We start from the raw sequence: 25035 nt of genomic DNA, 5'->3' as shown, positions 1-25035 counted from the left end.
AGTAGTAAGATGGACCTCAGAAATGGAGGACCAACTTGTTGATTTGTAGCAACAACACAAGTGTGTATTTAACGTGTCTCAATGACTCCATCCATCCATCCTTTGTGAATTTTCCGGACAAAATAGTGCAAAAACTAACATTGCTAATTCTTCCTGCCCGTCGTCCGCCATATTTGTTTCCACGAAAGTCACGTTTGATCGCGAGAGATTTTGCGAGATTTCCGTTTTTTTTTTAGTTGGTTGTTCATGAATGGAATCTGTTAGTGCTGTTTTGGCCAAGTCGTTGCTCACCACACACTATAGGAACAAAACTGTTAAATTCAACATAACATGTTGTCATGTGTGAGGTCTCTCACATTTTCAAAATCTGTTAAGATTTGAAAAAATCTTTTAGTGTGGGCCAGCCAACACAGAATGTAATGTGGCCTTGGACCCTTCTCTCCCCCCCCCTCAGAAAACATTAAATAAACAAACAGAGACGTCTTTATCGGAGCACATCAGATAGGGCTCTGTGCCGCTCGGCCTGTGAATCGGGCCTATCCTTACGTCTCCTCTCCGCCCTGCCGTCACTTTGAAGTCCCAGACTCAGAAGCTGATCAGATGGAGAGCTTCCGTTTCATTTCCTGTCCTGCAGGGTTGGGTTTGGTACTCTGTCGGTGGCTGGTCAGTGACGGGGTGTGGCCTACAGCAAAGATATGCTATAATCAAAGGCATTCAAAGAGGTATGTAAACAGATCGGCTCTTAGAGGAGGACTCGCAGACACACACCAAATGCTTCATACGAGCATTGTGGATTTTAAAATTCCTAAATCTACTACAGATCCTTTTTTGTAAATTCACCCTGCAGTATGAACTGCTGCGAGTAAGGATGAAGTAGGCATTTATAAATGTCATCGCCACAGTCAAGTGGGTTGTAACCAGTTGGCACAACAGTTTTAGCATGTGTCAAAGCATGTTATCCACTAGCCATGTCCCCATACCTGCCTGTCTCATTACAACTCTGGTATTTAGCACCGGCTCCACGGGAGTGGAGCAGACACTCGTTGCCAAGTTAGATGGGGCCTGGTTTGAAGGCCTTGTGAGCTTGTGTGGAGCGCGACAAGGTTCCACGGAGGAAGGTCCTTGTGTCCAATTAGAGGGCTGACGTGACACGTGCTCGCACTCCCCCACTGTCAGGCAGCTTGTCAGGTAGGCTTTGAGAAGCACACTGTGGCATTATTCCGCAGCGTGTTATCAGCAAGTGACCTGTGAAATCCAGCTCCGGGAAATTGATTGAAATAAGTACTTGCAGTTGAGCATGTATTTTCCCCCATTACACCTCTCCGTGAAACGTATTGTGGGTATCTTTCAAGAGAAAAATGAAAGTATGGCTGTGTGTGTTTTTTTATTCCTCTCCTCCCAGTAAGGACGGTATTCATTGATTTAATTTTAATTGGACCCACTTTTTGTCCCACAGTATCGTTAGAGGTCTGTTTTGTAATGGCTCTTAAAATGGATTGTCCTCAGTAAGTCACAGCATCAGTCCTCTGCCACAGGAAAGATAGACGGAGGAGGCGGGGAGGGGGCTCTTGATAGACGAGGATCTTTCCCCTCCTCCTCCTCCTCTTTTCTCTACCTCCTCTTCTTGCCCCATTTTCAGTATGATCCACACCCAACGGGCTTTAAAAGAACTCCACCCCCCCCCAACCTCCTCCTCCACTGGCGCATTTTGATTGAAATTCATCGGCAAGTTTATTGAGAAATGAATGAGGGAGGCAGCACGGTATTGACTTTGAGAGGAAAACACAACTCATCTTGAATGAGGGGGAAAACGCGGCCGTAATTTAGCCGCCATCGATCTGTGCCCCGTCCATGTATTGATCTTCATTTTACAATATTAATTTGCGCTCGCAATCAGCTGTGAAGGGAACCCATTTGATTTCTGTTGGCCGGTAATGTGTGAAAGTCCGCCGGCGTCCTTAGAGAAGTGGCACACATACTTTAGATGTCATCTAAGAGGATTGAACAGGTGTCTCTGGCCCTTTCTAATAATACAACCGATATGAAGGGAGTCTGGAATTATGGATGTGCAATCTGTAACATTGCTCCCTTTTAACCGTGTTAATTACATTTTATCTGTTGCAGGAGCAATATCTGCTGGAGACTGTAACTGTCTAGGTTCTTTTTTTTCCATCTGTATTGGCTCAAAGTTCATGAAATTTCAATGAACATTGATCTGTCTCCATTGATTTATCCTAACTGCAGATCTTTGAAATTTTAATTTCCTGTTCATCTCGAGACCGCTGGAGATGGAATCACTCAGTGGTAACTGGCTGCAGTGGATGGAGATGATATGGTCAGTGGTGAAACAGATGAGGTTTGCTTTGCGTGGGTTTGCTGTGAAAATTCCAATTTGGCTTGGTTTGTTTTTTTTAAAAGGTGGTCTCTCTACATCTGCATGCGTGTTCCCCTATTCTCTCAACACTGGCGAAATATCTATACTGTGGAGCAGCAGCATGACTCTTACCTCCATTGTATGCACAGTATTCTATTTTAACTCCTTACAGTAACACTGAGAGGATATTCACTCTTTAAACGTCTCCAGCAGACAGGAAGAGTGGTGAACGTCAGCGAGACGAGGTCATTATGTGTGCTGATGCCGTTGTGAACTGCATCCGTCTAACAGACCGCAGGTGCCTAGGAGGCCTCAGCTAGACTGTTTGACAAGTCACAAATGCAATAACACTTGAATGAACTTCTGCCTGCGCTGTTTATCTGTCTCCCCCTTTCCAACTCCCACTCCACCTCTAATTTGTGTTAAGGGGAAAGAAAAAAATAACTGCTCAATGGTGTAGGAGGAGTGGAGATAAGCTCGAAGCAGTTAAGTATAATTAGCGAAAGTAATAGCTGGCAAATGGCAACAAGGCTAGGTTTTTATCTCCTGGAAAGATAGAGTTATCGTAATAAGCTGTAATGGCTGGCAGGAATGCTAGTACTCTGTGCGAGCTTCCATTCAGGCTCATAGACTTAACAAGGAACAATTTCCCTTAAATTTACTGCTTTGCTCAAACATTTCCCCATGTTTGTACCCAGATACTGTAAGTCAATACACGTGTTCAATCCACTTCCATATAGACCGAGGGCACACGGTAGTGTATTGCCGTGTAAGCACTTCTGGCTGCCAACGTCGGCCATGTTACACTGTTCCTGTAGAGCGGTTACTCATGTCCTATTTCTAGAGAACATGGAGAAGGAGCAGCAGACCACACTCAGATGCCATGTACACGCCATCCACTCTACATTTTAAGTGAAGTGGCTAGCTGGGGCGGCTAAAGGGGGCTCTCGGAGAAAATGTGTTCTAGTGGCGTGAAAAGGACGGGGGAAGATTAAGGCGTCAGATCAAAATAAGATTGGGAAGTGCACATTCCAGGCAGAAGAATTCCACTGAAGCACTGCCACGGGCGCCCGCGCGCATGCGTGATATTGAAAATTGGAAATGATATGGTCACAGCTGCGCACCGAGTCATGCATTCCATTTCTTCATATTCTTGAAACATGATCGTGGTACTCTCTAGAGTGAGAAAATTACTGAAATATTCATAAAAAAAGAAACATCCGTGTGGAAGGGAGCGAGTCTTTGTCAAGAAAATAACTTCCTCGCAATAATTCTTTTGTTACCAAATTTGAAACATATTTGTGTCACTTTGTCTCATTACTTTTGTTAAATTCTAATCAAATCTGAACTAAAAAACCATGGAAACAAATCTACGAACAATTATATCTCTGTATATGTACCGCAAGCAGGGGAAAAAGATATAAGCGATGTAATTGAACAAAGCATGCAAGCTGTCTAAATCTGAAGCGAAAATGAGAGAAAATGAAAATTCTATTAGTCCATAATGTTCCCTCGCCCCCCCCCCCGCCCCTCTTCCCATGTGCTCTTCATCTCTCCTGCAAAGTATTCAAATGCAAGCCCTGCCTTACCTCCCCGTGTCTCTTTTTCTCTAATTATCCATGAGGTCAGTAAGCAAAATGGGGAAGAAGCCAGGAGATCAATACAAATTATCCCTGAGCAAACCAGTGCTGACAGTTTGAATTGCAGCATATGTTTACCCAAAATCAGGCAATTTATCTTAATATCAGGCGAGTAATGCAGCAGGGGTGAGAGGTCACACAATCTCTCCACCTCATAATTACCCGCCTCTAAAACAGGAAAGTGGTATTGATTGGCCGCGAGCCGGGAAGCGGGCGTGACTGGAACGTGCCAGCGACCCCCCCCTCCGCCTCCCCACCACCCCTATCATACCTCCCCCCCGGTTCCCCCCTTCCACCTTCCTCGGTCCCTCCGCCCCTCGGCTAGACTCCCCACCCAGTGCAGGATTTATGGGATGTGTGTGGAGGGTTTCATGTTTCCTTGCAGCGACTGAGACCCCTTACAGGAGGGGTAAAGGGTGGGGTGAAGTGAGGGGGGGGGACACACACACACATACGCTCCTTCCACACCCTCGCCCCCCTCCCTTTCACCATATTGTGTTGGAAGGACGAGGAGGGCCAAACTAATTTTGGCATGCATGGAGTCATGCAAGGGCAGAGAGGCTATAGATTTGCCTGTTATATCTGTAGAGGAGAGTAAAGTTTACGACAGAGTGTGAAGTGGGAACATAATGACGTACCGAAGGATTAAAAAAAGACAAAGCAAAAAAAAAAGGATGCTGTCAATGTGTGTGGTGTGAGAAAAAGTAAGACGAGCAGTCCCAATGACTCTCAGCAGATGAAAGAAAATCTTTGCCCGGGAAGAAATAGCGCGCCGGGCGATGCGATGAGCACACACATAACGCATTTATTGTCCGGGATTGAATATAAGTGCTCAGTATATATCATCAGCGGCCCTTACAGGATTATTGACATTGTCTGTGTCTGTCTGCACCATGTGTACATGCTATGACTACAAAACTGTCAACTCATCAACTGACAGCACCGTTTAGCGCTAATGCAAGTCTCCATCAGCTGTCAAAAGCATTTGCATGAAATCAATAGCAGATGGCGGTCTGTGTCACCAATTTCATTACGCCAGGGTTGTTACAAAGATCATCTCCATGATAGATGAGATGGCGACACGCGGAGATCATGACTGGCCGCTCGGACTGCGGCGGCAGAGCTGTGTTTTAAACCTAGTTTTAAAAGTAACACATTTAAATTCCTCCATGTGTAGGCATTTATTACTGTGTATAAACTGTAAAAAAAACTGCAGCAAAATCAGTTTAAACCGCTCTTTAAGGGTAGCCTACCCTCCAAATCACGTTCGCCATAATTCTTAGGTCCGCACTTACAGTGGGGCATCATTATCATTGGAGAGGCACATCAAACAGAACACCTCTCCCAACCTAGGTCTCGTCCTGTACTGTACGTCTCTCCGGCTGTGTTCCCAGCATGCCTGGCGGGTTGTGTAGGCCCCAGCTGAGGCAGAGGACAGGAGAGCGTGATGTATCACCCTGAGAGAGCCCACTGACAGCCTCTGATGATGGATGGCCTGATTATGGAGTGCTTTTTACACATACACAATTTACATCACACTGAGCAGCGGGGTCTGGCAGGGCTGCCGCGCACATATCTTGGGCCGGGCACGTGCACACACACACACACACACACACACACACACACACACACACATATATATATGCATGCTTGTGAGTGTGTGTGTATACACATGTGCGGGACTGCCAGAGTGCATAGATAAGAAAGGGGGTGGAAATAACAAAAGAAAGGGGGCAAATTCCTCGCTACAGCCTTGTCATGTACGATCAATACGGCAGATCAATCCTTTATTAAGGAGAAGATGGCGTTCCCCCGCACATTCCCTAGCAGACCTTTTGTCGTTTCGCGGACGCATGATGACACGTCAAATCAGATTTCCAGCAGTGTATGTTGTCGCGGCGTGGGGTTTATTCAGGTGTGCCTATACAGCCACCAGGGCTGAACACCACTGTATTTTGCAAGCTAGATCCTCGCTATCGATTAGCACCTCGCATTGTCCATGCTTGAACACATAATTGCTCCATTTGATCACGGTCGAGCTGGCAATTACTGTATTCAGGTTTTGGCACAAGTGGTGCATGTGTTTTTCGATTGTGTGTACTGCTAGTACAGTATGTATGCGTGAGTAGGTACAGTATGTGTGTGTGTGTGTGAGCATGCTTGCATGTGTATTTAGATGCGAGGGAACAAAAGAACGACACATGAATGTTCGCTTTTTGACTCCCCGGCTTGTGCTTCAGTGGCCCTGCCTGCCTGCCTCTGTGTGTGTGTGTGTGTGTGTGTGTGTGTGTGTGTGTGTGTGGTGGGGGGGTGCGTTCGCTTGCTTTCACATTCTCTGGTGTTCAGCAGGTTCAGCGAGCTGTGCGGTGTTAATGCTGAAATTACATGCTGAGTAATGAGTGATGGGCCAAATTACAGGCTGAACAATGAATAGAGGCAGGCAGCTCTTATTAGTCTCCATAGAAAGCCATTGATTTATGAAGCGCCTTGCTCGGCGGAGTTACTCTCCTGAAAATGATATCTACATTGAGAAGTGATGTTCTCTATTAAGTCGTTCCTTCCCCCTTTACACCGCTCTCCTCCTTTTCCTCCCCTCCTTCTCTCCTCTGCCTTCCCTCCCTCCCTCCCTTCCTTCCCTCCCGCCCTCGCCGTGTCCTGCCTATGAGTGTGCACATGATTGTTTAGAATCAGGCGGAGCTGTAAGGAAGCCTTCAATTACCCATTAGGACTGTCAGACATAAAACGCCCTGCTCTCACCAAAGTCTGGGTTATGATTCATTTACTTTGTGCCTCTGATTCATCGCCCAATATGCCTCGTGCCCCAGATTACTATTTGAGGGGTGGGAGAGATTAATGGCTCGGCGGGATCCGACGCCGTATTTCACGGGCCCAGTGTTGCAGTACAGTTGGTGCAGAAGGGGTGAAATGACAGCAACTTACACTAGATCAATGTGTGGACAGCCTTTCACAGATTATTAAAGCTCGGTTAGATTAAAAGACCCCCGCTATGTAGTTTGCTGTAGTCAATATTCCCAAGCAGATAAAAAGAGGGAGGGTCCCTCTGAAAGATTCTCAGACCGATGTAGGTCATCGCGGCTGTTAATGGAATAACACTCGGTGACACAAGTGTCAGAGGAGCGGGTGTCAGTTTCCATCACTTCCCTGGATGTTTCATAAAACATCCCTCTCACCCCTGGAGGTCTCTTTGAAATTAGGCATTCCGAAATGACTTTTGTTCTGAAAAACTTCGACAGATTTCTCAATTAGTTTCTTCCCATCTCAAAATTAGCCCTGAACTGGTTCTAATTCTCCTCCCCTTTTCTTTCTCACTTTCAGCCCTGAACGAGCCAACCATCGACTATGGTTTCCAGAGGCTGCAGAAGGTCATCCCCAGACACCCCGGCGACCCCGAGAGGTTACCAAAGGTCAGTACAGTGTCTCCCCGCAGCACAGACAAACACAGAACAACAAGAGCTGTCTGGGTTGTAATGCCTTTAATACTCCGAACGTGACGAATAAACGAAACAACATTCCCATCAAGGCAGAGCACTGCGACCCCAAACCGTAACAGCTTTGCTTCACATATGTGGCTTACCCACTAACCAGCGTGGTAATGGTATTGGTTTTGTGCGCGGAGAGAGGCGTAAACTCTCTGTGTGGTAAAATAGCTCAATCAGGCGTTTTCCTCTCCAGTAGTCTGTGGAGATGGTAATCTGGTCAGGAGCGACGTCTGCGCCCTCATTACCCCACTCATGTTTTCCTTTCATTTTCTGCGGCTCGATTTGGTTTAATCTTTTGTTTACAGAACCCTGTGCCGTAAACCCCCTCGTCTTACTGCAGCTAATAGACAAAGACTGCATGTTATTATGCTTCGGCTTTCTTATTGTTTTCTTTTGAACCTGGGTGAAGGAGTTGAAAGCCACATCAGTTTTAGACGCACCGGTGTGGCACATAAACGGGGCTGCCATATTGAAAGACCTGAGCATGAAGGTGCACGTGTTTTTTTTTTTTTTTTTTTTTTTTGCTATTTCCCTCCCCTGCAGAAACTCTTTGATTCTTTTACTCTTTGATTCTCTCACTCTTTCCATTTCCTATTGATAAAATCTATCTGTGCGTTTGCACTAATTGCCACCCTGCTAGTAACCATTCCGGTGACTGACGTTCCAGATGTGTCAAGTGTAATAATATAACTGATTAGTACACTCAAAAACCCCTTGGCATGTGGTAAAGTGGAGGCCACCTCAGAGTTTTAATAATACTGTAAAACCTTTAAAGACCTTATCTATTAAATCCCAGCATGCAACACAGCAATATCATTAACGTCCAATGGACAATTTAATAAAGAGCAGACTGTGTGGTAGCCGTAGACGTTTGACCAAGGCAATGTGGAGAAATGGAACATCACAGCTAGTCCCTGGTTCGGTATATGAAGTGTTTCAATTAGACCTGGTCCCCGTGGAGACAGGAAACAACACCTAGACATGAAATGTTGCTCTAATTTCAACTGTAAACGTAGACCAAAAGGTAAAGTACACTTTTACACCTTTAATATCCACCATCTCCGCAGGCGTCACTGGTCAATCTAGCTGCGCCGTTTCAATTTTTATAAAGTCACGGCGTCTTTGTGAAATCCAGAACAAAGAGAGCAACAATGTTAAACACACTGCTTTATTACAAAGACTTCTATCCTTGAATACCAAAAAGCAGCGTTGTTGGCGGCGAGACAGATTTTGACACTGAACCCGAGATTAGTTTCCTGGGTGTGCATATACTTAATATAGCACGGTCTCCCGGCCCCGTGCATGAAACAATCACAGAGTGAGATGAAACCCTGCACTTCCAATAAACAACATAAATATTTGATTTGCTCTCTAATGGACCCAAATATGGGGTTCAGGGGGCATGTAAATGATCCCGCCGAGTGATTCGTCATTGTTAAGCTTGCCATCTGAGGGTCAGCTCACGGGGTCAAAAGCACATTCCCAATAAAACAGCCCGCGGCGGGGCTGACGCTCGTATGTACATTCGGAATGAGAGCAGAAACGGCATATAGAGAGCAGCCATTACAGGGTGCAGGTGAGGTAGGGAGACTCTATAAAAAGAAGATAAAGCTGGAGGACGCGCGGTGTGCATTAGCAGAAAGGCAAATCGACACCAAGTCCACTCACCGCCTCTACTGCCCCCCCTCCCATGACTTCACCCTCCAGTTGATAATATTACTGCGCTATATTGATTTCCACCAGCCTTCTCCCTGGGACCAGTAAGACACGTGGTAATTGTAAGGAGACAGAAAGCCAATATGGGAGTGCTCATGGATAGCAAGGGATGCACGCTAATATTGTTGCTACACAGAGAAAAAAAAAAAAGAGGGGGAAGCTGCCTCTGATTGAAGTTTACCTCGTAATTCTAAGACAACATCGTAGATGACAGTCTGACCCTGTGGGAGGAGTGGAGATATAAAAATTCAATGCAAAGTCCAGGGTGAATATGAAAGTAATAAGTGTGAGCAGTCAAGTGATGAGAAAGGAGATTGGTTTGCGGGCATCGCGTTAAGTGAAGAGAGACTTTGGAATTCACCCTCCTTTTTAAGATCTTGTTATAAAACAATTTTCTATTCATAATATAAAAAAGACAATTTATAATACCATTTTGTGCCCTCTGGCAGTAATGGACAAATAGACTGGATATCACATTATATCACACTCAATTTCTCTCTTCTGTAACAAATTAGATTCATTATGAAATTAAAAGTGGAAACTCAATATTGTTTTATTATTAAGCTGATTGCTTTGGATTCCTCTCTTTCCTCCCAAAATGAGCATAAGCCCATTCTTTTCCAATTCTTTGTGTAATCCACAAGGAGAAAATATTACAAATGTGTTCATGTCAAGCAATTACCCATGTATTTAAATGAATCTCTCTTCCTGTGCTCTTTGAAGTACCTTCATCTAATGGCCCTATGCTTCTAAATGCATTCATTACCTCAGGCTAGAGCTAACAGAGTAATTGCCTTACAGTTTTATAATGGCATTAGCACTCCAAGCTACATAACCTAGGCCCTCTTTTATTAACTGTGATAATATAAATACAACATCCATGTTAATCTAGTGCTTGAAGAGTCACATTCGGCCCGTCTTAGACCTTATTGTTAGATATTCTTTATAACACATCATTTGTTATGGCTTCCTCTCATTTTTTTATGCGCAATAACAACAAAAAATAAAAAAAAACGGCCTCTAAATCTTAGGTGATCTGTCATCTGAGCAGCCCCATTTAAACAGTTGTTGAACACGAGACCTTTTATGCAAAAGCGAGGCACAACAATAGCAGGAATCTGTCACGCGTTTGTCACAGAACAACAGAAATCATTTGAGGCCTTTAATTGTTCCAATTTAACATGGCGTGTTCTGATATGTCTCCATGACAAGAAAGCCAATTACACTTATGCTGGAGTAGCATTGAGATTTACATGGAAATGCCCTCGGAACACTATTCCGTGTTAATCGTATTCACAGCGTGAGCTGATATGCATGGAAGCGTCTCGTCAGAAGAAAAACAAACTTCTTCCTTGATTGGGTGCAGCACTTCTCATCATCCGCGGATATGACTAGGTTGCACTTAAGCATAGCCTCGCGAGTCGGCTTGGTTAGTTAAGACACCACGCGGTAAACGACAGATTAAGGATGAGAGGCAATATCGTTTCCTCTCCTCCCTTTTTTTTTTCTCCAAGCTGTCCTTATGTCACTGCTGCAAAGTACCATATGGACAAGGAGGGAGAGGACGTTTTACAGAGAATGAAACATGGCTTGCGAACGCGACAGTCTTAATTGCTTTAATTGTTGTTTAAAATTGAGAGCCATGTAGGAGATCTTGAAATATGATAGAATAGATTATTGGTAATTATTAACTGCAGACAAAAAGAAAGAAAACCACTTTATCTCACTCAGCAAGAGAGAGAGAAATCTGTTCTGCCTGATGAGAACACATCAAGACAGCTGGTCCTCTCATTTAGTCTACCTGCCTCACGACAACCATAATTCTTTATTTGTATGCAAACTAGATGCATGCAACGTTGAGCATACACACCAATTTCAGAGGTAAATGCCCATTCTAAGAGCCACCCATCCGGTAACTTGGGGTGGATTAAGCGATATGTTTCTATAAGAGAGCATGGCATACGCTGGAAGTGGCTTCTACAGTGATTCATCTTGATAAATCAAGGACTGTGGTAGATATGCTCCTCAGGATGAAAGGGCCCATACACACTCCGTAAACACTACATACGCTGTGCCTTGGAAACGCAGGCCAAGTCTTGGAGGCCGCTGTTTGAAGGCGCGAAGGCTGTGTTTACATTCATTTACGGCAGCTGCCGTCTTAATCCCACACTGCTATTGCCAAGTGATGGAACACTTCAGACAAATTACCGCGGCCCGCAAAAGAAAACACGGCGAATGTGGGAAGAAAACAAGCGCCATCTGAGATGTTTCTGGTGACAGATTTGCATTGCTTTTAACCAGGGTTCTAACAGCGCAGTCGACAAATCTCTGCTCTACAGCAGGTGACAACAAGCGAGCATTTTAAAAAAAAAAAACACGCGCAACAGTCATGTCTGCAATTTGCCTTTGTCAGATTAAATGCACTCTAAAAGGAGAAGAGGGTTTTCATAGAGCATATTGCCTTCTGTATTATAGAAAACAAAAGAGAGCAGTCTGGATGCTCGAGAGGGATTTAATTGTAAGTGCTGAATTCAAAGAGCAGATAAAGACACGCGAACGGGCCAAACCCCACCTAGCTGGAAGCCCCAAACAGAGTGGGGGGGAACGGGATCCGGGGCCAACTCATTTTCAGTGTTAAGAGCCACAGCAACACAGCTAATCCGCATTGTCAAGCGGGGGCAAGCATGCAGACATGGATAAGACCACATCCTGAGCATCCATGTCCCCAAGGCACAAGCACCCAGCTCTTGCTGGATGGGAAGTCATTTGTGAAGTCCTTTGCAACAGCCAGTCAAAGAGGTTAATTGAAAAATTCCTTAATGTCATTACAACAGAACTAGATTAACCCAGAGCTAATTCACTTTATTGTTCTGAAGAGAGGGGACTCGGCGCTGAACTCCAGAGCAAACGTGGAGCCCAGAATCAGGGGTGAGGTGTTGTTTTTAAAGGACCATGCCAGTTTAATTAAGATAGGGAACATTATTCACTGCTCCGCATGGTTGGAAGGAGCAAAGTGGTAGCGCCGTATAAACGCGGCGCCGGTTGCCTCTTAAATCAGGGTGGCTTTTATTTAGCCGGTTGAATATGTAAACATGTCCAAAGCTCTCCACGACCCCGCTGTGTAATGTTGATATTGTTTGTTACTGTGCCGGACCACTGGGGTCTCCAACATAATCTGTTTGGGTCTTAACATTTTCCTGTTTTCCTCATCAGGAGGTGCTACTGAAGAGGGCGGCTGATCTCGTCGAAGCCCTGTATGGAATGCCCCACAACAATCAGGTCTGTATCCACACGCAGCTCTGCTAAATATAAAGGAACCATTGAAAACTTACTGATAGTATGACCAAAGGGTATGTTTTTACATCACTATATCTGGAACAACGTAGGCTACATGAGTTAACCATACAGCCATGAACCGTGCATCAAAGCGCAGCTATAAAACAAGCCATAAATAACGAAAACCTCTGCTCCTCTCTGCGCTTTCCAGGAGATCATTCTGAAGAGGGCAGCTGACATCGCCGAGGCCCTGTACAGCGTTCCCCGCAACCACAACCAGATCCCCTCTCTCGCTAACACAGCCTCCCACGGCATGATGGGAGTCAACTCCTTCAGCAGCCAGCTAGCAGTCAATGTGTCTGAGTCACAAGGGAATGACCAAGGTATGCATTTAGGGTATGGCTCCTAGTGTTTCTCAAAAGTAGGGTCCAGGGACATGCTGGGGGTCCTTGAGGGGATTCCGGCAGCAAAATGAGAAATAGTTAAATTTCACTATTTTTTTTCACTCATTAAAATGGATAGAAATTATGTTTTTGAACACCGGGTTCACTACCCCCATCCTCGCCTATAATATAGGCAGTTAAAGGGGCCAATTAAGTGCCAAATTCTTTTCTTATTAAACTGGCATCTGCAGCATGTGCCGATATAAAAATGTTTGATTGCAGCAGTAAATCCCCATTATCATTTACTGTAATCAGTGAACATTTCCCTGGTAAACACTGTACCGAAGGAAAGAAAATGAATGGATTTCCCCTTTTCTATCTCCCGCCCCGTGTTTTTGCAGTGGGCTACAGCCGGAACACCAGCAGTGTGTCCCCCCGGGGCTACATCTCCAGCAGCACCCCGCAGCAGTCGAGCTACAACTCCGTCAGCAACAGCATGAATGGCTACGGCAACGCCGGCATGAACCTGGGAGTGCCAAGCTCCCCTGGGTTCCTCAACGGATCCTCTGCCAACTCCCCATATGGAAGTGAGTAGCTTGCCACTATCGCACGCTGTAGTAGCACTAAGCTGCTGCTGATTTAATTCCAGCTCCCACATTCGTTTTTCACTTCTATGAATCACTTCTGACAGGGTTATAACATTATTGATGGTGATAATATATTACTATTCATTCGCGGGGGCTTGTTTAGTTTTAGCACTTCGGAGAACACACATGTAGTGGCGAAGAGTAGTCGGGGAAGGAGTCTTCGTTTTTATGTGGATTTCACCGTATGCCACCTGTATTTGTTCAACCGGACAAGATGTTGATGGTAGGGGCCTGTGAGTACTGATCGTGTATCCCCCCTGGCAGTAATACTATCCTAGCCTTACCTTAACTGCCCTCTCCCTCTCCGGCACTACTCACAGCACGTTCTCACTCTCAACCCCCCCTCCTCCTCTCCTTCCTTCTCCCTCCCTATCGTCTCTGCAGTTAAACAAAAGAGCGCCTTCGCCCCTGTGGTCCGACCCCAGGCCTCCCCACCCCCCTCCTGCACCAGCGCCAACGGCAACGGACTGCAAGGTGAGCCCCCCTCACCCCCTCATCCCTTCCCTACGGACTACTGGTCAGATACCGCTGCTCAGGCCTCTGTCCGGTTTGGTGAGGGATTAATCATTACAAATATATGCATTTTGACAGGCCAATTTACACCTTTCAGTTCACACTTACACATAGCATGCCTTTACACACACACACACACACATACATACACACACACACACATACACGAATACAGAACCGCAAGCGCCGTCCCACGTCTGCGCGAACCTACATCCTCGTTGCCCTTTCATACAAATGATCCCCTCCGATGTCGCAGGAAAAGACCTTCCCCCGAATTGTTTTAGTAATTATGTTTATTAGGTTTTGTGCATGTGTCATGACCAACATGATTACTTTGAAAACAAGCTTAGCCGTAGTGTGTGCCCCAAGATTAATAACATTGGGCTTAATGAAGTGGGAAATTAAAGTTCATCTTGCTACACGTTCATACTTATTAATACATGTTGTGCAGAAATTAATGAGCAATGCCTTGCCATCATCTGCGCTGGCAAACTTAAAAGCATTTCAACCATGACTCTACAAATATACTCAGAGCAATATAATAATATATCATCCCGGCACTCCACTAGTCGCCTAATTGTTAAAACGTGTGAAAGTACTGAATATATAAACTCTCAGGATGAGGTACAGTTGCTAATGATATCCTAAGCAGATGGTCTCGGTAAAACAACGGAAGCTACCTTTGATCTCGCCTAATCTCTCTTAGATAATGACGCAGAGGCACGACTTGGGGAATGTAGTTACTAATGCGCCGTACAGTGCTGGAGAGCGGAGGATAAAAAAAAGAGAGAGACGAGGGGAGAGGAGAGGAATCTGAGGGGAGTCTGAGGAGCGTCTAGTACTGTAGCGTTTGTGGCATTGTGGGAAGTGACCGTGTTGTTGCTCTGCCGTCACCACGGCCGCGTCTCCTGGGAGTCTGGGCCACTGTTTGCCATTACCCCAACGCCAGGAGAAATATCACACATAGCAAGACTGGCATGCTGGGGGCTGAAATGTCAGAGCAGGAGGGAGGTTTTCAAACTCTCTCCCCCCGTTAGGGAGGACGTGCAGCAGCAGCAGCAGCAGGCTGGCGGACACGGCAAACACTCACAGGCACATACGCAAACAGGCACATTAAAGGCACACATTCACGCACTTGTGCACAGATCAGTCAGATGGCTGGACTCACACACATGCACCCACACACACACACACACACACACACACACACACACACTAAATTACAAAATGTTAGTAAATGTTTAATATTTATATCCATAATCTGTTTTAGGCAAAAATAATCTAATCTTCTTTCTCCTTTTTTTTTTTTTCCAGCCATGTCCGGCCTGGTTGTCCCTCCAATGTAAATGCACTTTCATCATCTCAAGCACCAGTCTACACATTACCACTTCACAGGAGCACACAGCGAAAAACGCTGGTGTAATGTATAGTCAACCGCTTGTTCTGTTTTTAAAGATGAAGAGAAAAAAAAAGAAAGAAATTCTTTTAAATGACTTTCGCAAAACCTGCAGAAAAAAAAGGATTTCACGAGGAACAATATTTTTTTTTTTCTGTGGGATTTTTTTTTGTTTGTTTATCCTTCCCCCCCCCTTACCCCCTAATTTTATCACCCTTGAAGAGGACATGGGATGATGAAGGGTTTATTTTGTATACCTGTCGGGTTGTGCTTCGGCCTTGGACACGTCCAATCAACCACACATTCAATACTGGAAGGGACTCTGTGGACTCACCATCTGGTTGTAAAGTAAAAACACTGATGTACAGTACATTTGCCAATGAACTTCAATTTTTTTTTTTTTCTGTTTCAACTCTCTTTTAATAGATCCACAGCAGTTGTGTGTCTTTATAATGTGACTTTTTGTATTTTTATGTGTGAGAAAAATACACAGGGGCCAAGACAGTTTGAATTTCAACTGGAAAAATATATGATATATATAATGTAGAAAAATTGATCATAAAAGTACAACAAATACGAGTGAAAAGGGGACGGGGCTGGGTGGGTAAGGTTGTATCATGTTTCATTCCTGCATTTTAACTTAAATTTTGTAATTTATTGTAGCTAGAAAATCATCTTCAAAAGTTAAAAAAAAAAAAATTCCTCTTTGATTCAACAAGCACACTGACGTGTACAAACACTGCTCTGTTGATGAATATGATGTACTTCCATGTCTAGAGCTTCCTTTTAAGCAAGTGTGTTTTGCCATGTTTTTCAACTTTTTTGCTAGCACTGTATATTAATGCATTCCTAGGCTACTGTGAAGTCTGTTTCTTGTTGATGAGGAGCAGTCTCCCCCTTCTAGCTCCAACTCCCTTATGTGTTTTATATGTGGTTAAAAATTGTAGACTATTGTGATATTGCCAAACTTGTGCTAAATATTTATACATCTGTCTTTTTCATGTTCTTTTAGATCGACAAAAAAACATAAAAAAACGAACAAAACAAAATTAAAATCCCATTGAGAATGTAGGAGTATAGTAGTTCATCGTCATCTTTCTGTTCAAACACACACTTGCGCTCACTGAGGGAAATTTTGTAACATATCAACTATAAATAATGTATTTATCTCTGAAATTTTGTATATTGCTTTTCATTATGTATGTATTAATCGTCATGCCCTTAATATAGTGATGCAGCACAGATAATTCAGCCAAGAACTGTTGCCTTCATTTGTTTTCTTTTTGTATTTGATGAAATGCAATGTGCATATATTTCACGTGTATCCTCAAAAAACTTTTGTGTTACTCCGTCAAGACTCTCTGTCCATTTTTTTTAAAGGGGAAGTCAAACTTCATTGTTTATTTTTATATTGATTTTAAATTATCTATACAGACCATTTTTGGAGAAAACTTTGTTGGTTGTATTGTCAAATAAATTGTTTGTGACCCATATGATAGTTGTTAAGATCCAATAGAGACTAATGTGCATGAGGGACAACCTTGGAGATAAAAAAAAAACACTCCATTTGTGGTTGTATCTTTTTTTTTCTGTTTTGTAGAATGTATAGAAGTCATTTTTACTCACCACTTATGACTCTGCCACAGCTTACATGTGTTTACAGGGAAGAAAATTTAAAAATGTCAACATTTGGAATGGAAACAGAAATGAATAAGTGATGTTTTATTAAAATTTTCAGTAAAAACACAATAGCTCCTCAACTGTGGACTTCTTCAGTTTTAAGTACAGTTTGGCTGGCAGACAAACTGACAATCAGAACAAAGAAAAAAAAAGACAGTAGAAAAACTTCTGAAGACAAACCTGTGACTCGTCTGTAAGTTGTAGTGTTTAGACTTTGCCATAGAGATAACTGTTTGAAACCTGTGGAAAAGTGTAACATCCATAAAAGATGAAAACTGCTCTACTACTCCAATTCTTTCAGCAAAGCACTCTGACATTGTGACATATTCCTACTGGTCTTTGTATCAGCGTATCCTGCATCTGTGGTGCTTCAAAGGTTCATTGTAGTCATTCATAAACAGTGCAAGCTTTTTATTCAAAGCACCCCAAATGGGGCTCATTCAAATCCCTCATTTCATTGCATTAAGCCACCTAGTTAATAAAGAATCGATACATTGAAAGAGCAAGGTTATCCTTTGTCTATAAGGGCTGGTATCGTTTTGAACCTCTTATAGTTTGAGCGCTGAAAGGGGGGGCCACTGTGAAATCTATACTCATCAAGTGGGTCAAACAGAAGGATAGGAGTGTTTGAGGGAAGAATGGCGCTTCTCCTTAAAAACAACTGAGCATCTTATCTGGCATCCTGAGTGGTCGCCGAGAGCGGGTCACAAAATGTCAATTTCTCATCAAGGCAACATTGTCCGAGGGCCACCTCTGCCTTTAATGCACAATTAAACAACGGCGGCAATCAGCATATCACAGCTTATTATGTCAGCCGGCATGCACAGATCTCACCCGGCAAGCGGTCGGGGAGATAGTCCAGGAGCTGCTGATAGCGCGAAAAGGACGGATGCACTCAAAAGAGCGATTTAATTTTCAGCTGCGATCGCCTTGTGCTTCAAATCAGTCCCTCGATAATCCAATGTGTCTGATAACAATTGCCACACATCTGCTTCCTGACATTGCATTATCTGTTTCAGATACAGGTTTGGATCTATCGCTTTGCTCACTCTCTCTGCTATTCAGTGACAAAATGTTGCACCAACTCTTTAGTCTTAACTGTCCGATACATGAAACTAAGGAAACTGTCTCTCATTGCAGAAACAATAACCAATACAGCAAAAAAAAGACACAAAAAGAGGGTAAAAGTACAATAAAAAAACGACAAGTTTGCTCAGTTGTTGCCAGATTTAAGAGCTCTGGCAGAAGCGAGGTACAGTATATTGTCTCAGCAGGTTTCTCTGTACCCAACGACCAGCCGCTAGCTCTGCCACACCACTCAATCATTGTGAGAGCCTCTTTATTGGAGAACTCTAATGGCCACCCTCCACCATGATCTTAATGTGTGCATTAAATATTTATAAATCCTGGGTCAATAATGCCCCATAACCAGAGCCTGACAGACCCCCACCGTACCATGTGGCTGCCTCCCTCTCAAACGCAGGCAAAGGTCACGGGGTCACGCAATCAAAAGGGAGCGAGGCTCGCCACATCCATATGTTGCCACTCTTATCAAGACTTTCCCCAGTACTGGTTATCTGTCAAAGGAAAGAAATATTGAAAGCAATATCGATCTTAACTAGCCTCGCGTTGCCGAGGGCCACGCTTCAAACATCTGCTCGTGCATTGTTATATTTCAAAAACACCTCCTCTCAATAATATAAACCCGAGCGGTAATATTGAACATCTCTGTGTGACGCAGGGCTGCCTGAGCATGACTAATAACCACGTTATTAAAAAAGCATCGCCGGAGATTTAAAAAAAAAAAAAAGTTGATACGCGGACTTCTTAATTAGCGGGCGGGTTAATTGTTGCTGCCTGGCGTCCGACTCCGTAGCTTTTACGTGCAACCACATCCAGGCTGCGCTCCTGTGCTGTTCAGGTGAAAGATTGTGCTCCGGTGATAGCAGCACACAAAAGAGCGGCCGGACAATGAGCCAGTCAATGGAGAGCTCCGGTTGAAAGGAGCCACAATGGCCGTGCATGCTGGGAATTGGGCTGGATGATATAAAGGAATGAAACCTTCATTGAGGCCGTGGAGGACAAGCATTCAGAAAAGAGGTTTTGTTTGCTCTTTATCAATCTGCCGTTTCCCATGAGAAAAAACAATTCAATCTGACCTTAAAAAGAGAATATTACCTTACGCATCCACTCCCTATGTATAACTCTCATTGAGAAGCGGCGGAGGGGGGCTTATACATTCACTTTTAATGGACGTTGATGTGATAATACCTTTGTGCAGATATGTGTACAGTATCGAGACAGCAGGCCGTGAAACTAAAAGGTGGATGATATTATCTTCTCTGCTCGATGGGCAGTGCTGAGAAGTACTTTTTAAGGATTTGCTCTCGGACAGATGGGATTTGTGTAACCGCTGAGTGATGTGTTTTGCGATGTGGGGAAAAAAAGAAAAGAAAAGCGACTCTCGTGAAGTTTATACACGAGTGGGATACTGCCGCCGTGACTCGTAAAAACTGCACAACTCGAGATCATAACTTTGAGATGACAACGATTCAAAATAGTGTCTGACCTTTTTTTTGTCTTTTTTTTTTCTACAATTCCACATTTTAAAAAACGGTCCCACATTAGCGCAGTCTCCTGCCTGTGAATCGGCACATCAGATAAGACACTGCTCCCCTGCTACTGTACACTGGGAGTCAGCTTTTGCAAGGAAAACTCTAGATCCTCGCAAAAAAGATTTCCACTTCACTCGCCGCAGTCAAGGACGATGAGCAAAGTATCCCAGTGCTTCAAAATCCATTAAACTTGTATTTGGGTGTCATTTGATACGTCATCAATGTTTCAGTGCATCTCAAACCCACACATGCAGGATTTAACCCCCGGTAGAAATACACTATATTTTCCGTCTATGAACGTCACTTAGTCCAAAAAATTACACCGTAAAGATCGGCTGGTCAGGGAGTGTTAGGCTACGGTGATAAAATAATATCACTTGTATTTTCTGCCACAGTCTCCACCACATAGAGCTCCTTTCATAGCACCCCTCTGTAGTGCTTTGTCCAGTAGTTCTGGATATGATATCATCTATTAATAATGTATTGGCAATGGATTACATAAAAAGGGAGCAGAAATAACATCCAATATTCATGCCCCCTGAGCTTGACTGTGTCCAATCCGTTTGGCCCATAAAACCTTAGCCCCATTTCCATATCCGCTGTGGGTCACGACAGGTCTGCCGCACAAAGGCTCACAGAGCAGCTCGACTCAGGAAAAGGGCAGTAAAAATCGGGTGGATTTCTGAACCCTTATGAAACAGCCCCCCTTTGGAAAGAAAAAAAAAAAAAAGAAGTGAAAAAGCCCTTTTCCGATTTCAGCGCCTGTGAAAAACCTGGTACTGTATTTCCCTCTTTAATTGTGCCACTTGAGAAATTGACGTGCCTCTGAAACATGGCATGAATCTCACAGTTATTGCAGTCCCCTTGGCAGGGAATGTTGATACAACATCTGCATGCTATAGAAAGTAATGGAAGTAGCAGAGGTGGCAGCTGCAACTCTACAGGAAGTGTGCCATTTTCAGGCAGCGCTGCTGTGAGAACCACTAACTGCCAGCCTGGTCTTGCAGGCGGCTCTGATTGCCAGGACACTATGACAAACACGCAGGGGCTGGGAGTGTTGCATCCTGGGGGATGACAGCTTCTGTTTGATTGTCAATAAGGCTCATTAGCAGAAAAAATGGAGAATGCGAAAAGAGATTAAATGGCTTGAGACAGGGTCCCCCTCATGTTTCATTACAGAGGATTTATCAGAGCCTTTATTTCGTCAATTCCACCAAAAAAATAAATCATTTATTGCTTCCACCTTAAAAAAAATCTACACATTCCAGATATTATAACAAGCTATTCCGTCAAAACAGACCCAACAAGTGCTAATCAAGCCCTTTCAACATCATCCACACCTTACATAAACCTCTCCCCTCCCGCTCGGAGCTGCTCTCATCTTAAGAACAGTGGCGGATGTTTCCCTCCATCTTAGGGAGGAACGGCCAACAAAGCAGCGTGTAAGGGCCTTTCCCTGAAGAGTCCTTGTCACGCCGCGCCAAACCTCTGTGATTATCGTTGTTTTTGCAGAGAGTGTCCACGCCTGCCAATACCGCTGTTCCATAAATGAATTTGGCCCCTCGTCAACGAATTACCTAACACGCAGAACTGTGTATGTGTCACATCCAATTCCAACTCACCGGCTTTGGTGGTGTGTGTCAGCTGGAGGACTTAATCATCAATCGTCAATCATAATAAGCGAAGCACATTGATAGGGCTCCTTTTTTTTTTTTTTTCTCCCTTCTTCTCCAACACAGTTAAATAAAGTGTAAAGGGAGAAGTTAAAACTGACCTTGTTAAATTGGGACCACAATTTATATTCCTAATTTAGTGTATGGATTAATTAGTCTTGTGTGTGTGTGTGTATCAGTTTCCATGTGGCAGAGCTTAGGAGCTATATCCACTTCATCATCAAATCGCTGCTCGCTTTCATAAGGAAACTCTGGAATGATATCTGTCACTCTAATCTTGATGTTTTCGCACAGCACGGGCTTTGCATATTTTTAGCCGCACACTTTTAATTAATGCTTAATTGGACGATTTATAGAGAGGACTTTTTCCAACATGAGTCGCCAATCAATAACCCCTATCTCACATCATGCAAAATTAATCACTACGACCTGTTATCAGGCCTTAATGCAGGCACATGTGAACTGGCAAAGCATGCATTTTGCACAAGGCTGAGGAATCTGGCTCATATTTTCCCCTCTCCCTGATCCAATCCACTCCTCTCCCCCGTCATATAGATCGGAGTCTGCGGGGGCCAGAGGCGCTGACAGAGCCCAGATGCTCCCAGTCTGTCTGGGGGACTGGGGAGACTGGTGCCATGGGGTCCTGGAGCCTCTGAAGTGCCGCCCCCTCCGTCAACATGACCAAGGCTAGACCTGCACTTTCTCCAGGCCCGAGACACTCTCCTTACCACGCTGACAACCGCGCTGCACAGTCACAGATTGATACACGCAGGGGTACGCGCTCGCTTGGCGCCCGCTCTCACGTAACGCATGGTCGTTCATCAGCCGTTCCTAATTAGGGACCCCCGGACCAACACTCGGGTTCAGAAGGTTACAATGACACACTGATACGAGGTTACCAACGTACACACTCGCATGCTGATACCTCTCAGGGTTTCTTCTACTTTCTCATTTAATCCCGCTCCGTCTCATCACCACTGTCCTAAACTTGCTCATGTGGAAGGGGGGGTATCTCTTTGTTCTAAAGACAACAAAACAAAAAAAAAGGCACCATACGAATTCTCCATCCTCCCGCTTTTCTCTCTCTCAAAACACAAAGATCATTACGAGAGCATCAAAGTATGCCATGTTTGAAATGATATTTCTCTTTGTAGTTGTGGCGTAGCATGGAGTGTGTTGGTATTAGATGCTGCTGTGGCAGCTGTCGTGGCTGGCTGCGTGGTGCCTCGGTGTCAGGGCCTCCGAGGCCAGGCTGTCCCGGCAGACAGACAGAGGGGGGAGGAAACCTGATAGCGCAGCCAAGCCCCAGTCTAATGTCTGTGTATCCAGCTATCTATTCCTGTGTCTATCTGTCTGACTGACTGTTGGACACTGCCTATCTGCATGCCGGATACTCCTCCGGCTTCCAAGCAGCAGCGCACCGCTTGCAGCCGAGTTAATACGATCCAAAAAGTTTCACTGTTATTTTATTTTTTTTAAGCATACAAACTTCTTAAGGGAAGAATAAAAGCAGCTATTTATGAATCACTGATGTGGCCGCGGGATTCACTTCTGCAAGGGTCCCCACTAAGCTCGCGACTCGTACCAAGGGGTGCACGTTGCGATAACGTTAGAATTACGAGGCGACATGTATGGAGAGCAAGAGATGGAAGCGTGGAGTGAGCTTGTATTTGATGTGGGGGCAGAAAATTGCTCTATAATGAGGAGAGGTGCCAGGATATGAGATGGGAAGTGGGGAGTTGGAGACAGGATGTAAGTTATGAGAAGGAAACTAATGTTAGGAAATGCAGGGGTTGTTGTTGTTGTGGCTGTATAAGCTAAAATGCATCTCGCTACTATCAGGCCATGATTAATACAGCCCGGCCGGGTCAAAACCCCGCGCTACAACGCTACGGATGCCACCAACCATATCCCCGCTCTTTTCTGGGGCTCAAATGAGTGTGTGTTGTGCGTGAGGGAGTGTGTGTGTGTGAGGGGGTTAATAAATGTTGAATCAAACGCCGCACGAGACACTCACACTCCTTAAGGGTTGCCCATTAGCGGTGTGTGGGTGCATGGGGAGTTTATCAGTGTCTGGGTGATTTATGAAGTCAGACTCAATATCATCCACTTCACCCACACACATATGGACATACACATGTGCACACACCAAAACACGCATGGGCCACATGCTCAAACACACACACTCTCTCTCTCTCCCTCTCTCTCACGAGCATGCGAGCACGTGCACTCCGTGGAGTCTCTCTCTCTGAAATGGAGGCAGATATTAGGCCAAAATTAAAGGTTTCACAGAGATTAACAGTGCGGATGATGAGATCGTCTCAGCCTCTTTTAATCTAATTCCTTTTTTATCTCCGAGCCAGCGTGATACGGAAGTGGTACACATGGTGAAAATACCACCGCAAAATAATACAGACATAATAATAATAATAATAATAAGGCTGCTACTAATGCTGATAAATACTAAAATACCATGAAAATGTAGAAATTGAGCAAATAAAAAGGGTTGAATTATCTGTAAGAGATTCCTCGGGCACCTCGGCAATTACATGGCCAATTACTGGCAGCATGTTTGAAGCTTTGAAGCTGGACTTGTTTTTTAACATCAGTCACAGATCTCTACAGACATCACTTTCTCTGGGTGCTAAATTCGTAGCATTCCATAGAATTTACTTAGCCACAAGAAGAAGAAAAAAAAGGAGGGTGCTTACAGTGCACTTCAGAGTGCGCCTGGCTTAAATGGGACCCCTTGTGGCTGTGTCACAGCTCCCTTCGTTAGGGGGCTGACTGTAGCCTGTAGTCACCACAGGCATCATTAGCCCTCTGTGAAACCACAGACTGAGTCTCATTCTTCATCTGCCTGTCTGCTGCCTCAACATCTACACCGCGATGGCGCTCCAACGGCAGAGTTAAGTGAGTCCAGCAGCAAGCACGGCAAGAAAGACAGCCACACGGAGCTGATAGGGAACGGATAAGAAATTCAAAAATGCAGCAAAGTTCAAATGTATTCAGCGAGCGGGGCCACTTGAATTGGGTGTGTAAAAGGTTAGAGCTGAGGTTATTTTTGGAGGGTGGATTATTAGGCTACCTGGGCTGAACAGAAGAGGAATAACTATGGGCAAGTAAGGGTCACTCTGGGGCTGCACTTGACTTAGAATCGAGAACTTAGGGAGGAAAAAAAACAGACTAAACTGTCAATGTTACAACTCATCATCGAGAGGAAATGTAGAAAATAAAAAGCACAGGACATATTCAATTAAAGCAACTGCTATTTCTGAACGCCGCTGCTGCCCTCTCCATATGGTCTTTTTAAGAGAGAATAATTTATCCCAAAGGGATTAAAACTGGGTTGTGATGGAAATAAAACAACATATAAACATTTAAGTTACAGATTAAATGTGCAGGATGAATCCAAGGTTGAAATGTTGATTTTCTGTTTCCCGTTCTGTACTGCCCTCTAATGGAAAACACTACTCAGAAATAAAAAGCTCTGACATCCAGAGCTGCAGCGAGAAGAGAGAAGACATACAGCATAATTAATTATGAGCTGAACTGAGTGAACGCTACACAGGAATCAATTTTTAAATTAAATGCAATTAAAATGATGAAAAGATGGGATTTG

At 44.3% G+C, this 25035-nt stretch overlaps 1 protein-coding gene across 9 annotated transcripts in view; it reads left to right on the top strand.

Moving 5' to 3' along the window:
- Positions 1 to 17403, top strand: part of LOC119495832 (transcription factor COE3) — a 71464-nt gene extending 54061 nt beyond the window's left edge. For 4 of the 9 annotated variants that reach the window (XM_037782683.1, XM_037782682.1, XM_037782685.1 and 1 more), the window contains exons 11-16: positions 7351 to 7439; positions 12444 to 12509; positions 12718 to 12889; positions 13291 to 13476; positions 13921 to 14088; positions 15364 to 17403. In XM_037782683.1, coding sequence (XP_037638611.1) covers positions 7351 to 7439; positions 12444 to 12509; positions 12718 to 12889; positions 13291 to 13476; positions 13921 to 14088; positions 15364 to 15395 — 713 coding nt within the window. In that variant the 3' untranslated portion in view covers positions 15396 to 17403. The remainder of the gene's footprint in view (positions 1 to 7350; positions 7440 to 12443; positions 12510 to 12717; positions 12890 to 13290; positions 13477 to 13920; positions 14089 to 15363) is intronic. The other 5 variants (XM_037782687.1, XM_037782686.1, XM_037782689.1 and 2 more) reach the window with 2 other exon arrangements.
- The last annotated feature ends 7632 nt before the right edge of the window (positions 17404 to 25035 follow it).

This window comes from Sebastes umbrosus, chromosome 10 (genome assembly GCF_015220745.1).
Source record: "Sebastes umbrosus isolate fSebUmb1 chromosome 10, fSebUmb1.pri, whole genome shotgun sequence".
Classification (NCBI taxonomy): domain Eukaryota; kingdom Metazoa; phylum Chordata; class Actinopteri; order Perciformes; family Sebastidae; genus Sebastes; species Sebastes umbrosus.
This window is presented reverse-complemented; position numbering and strand designations above follow the sequence as displayed.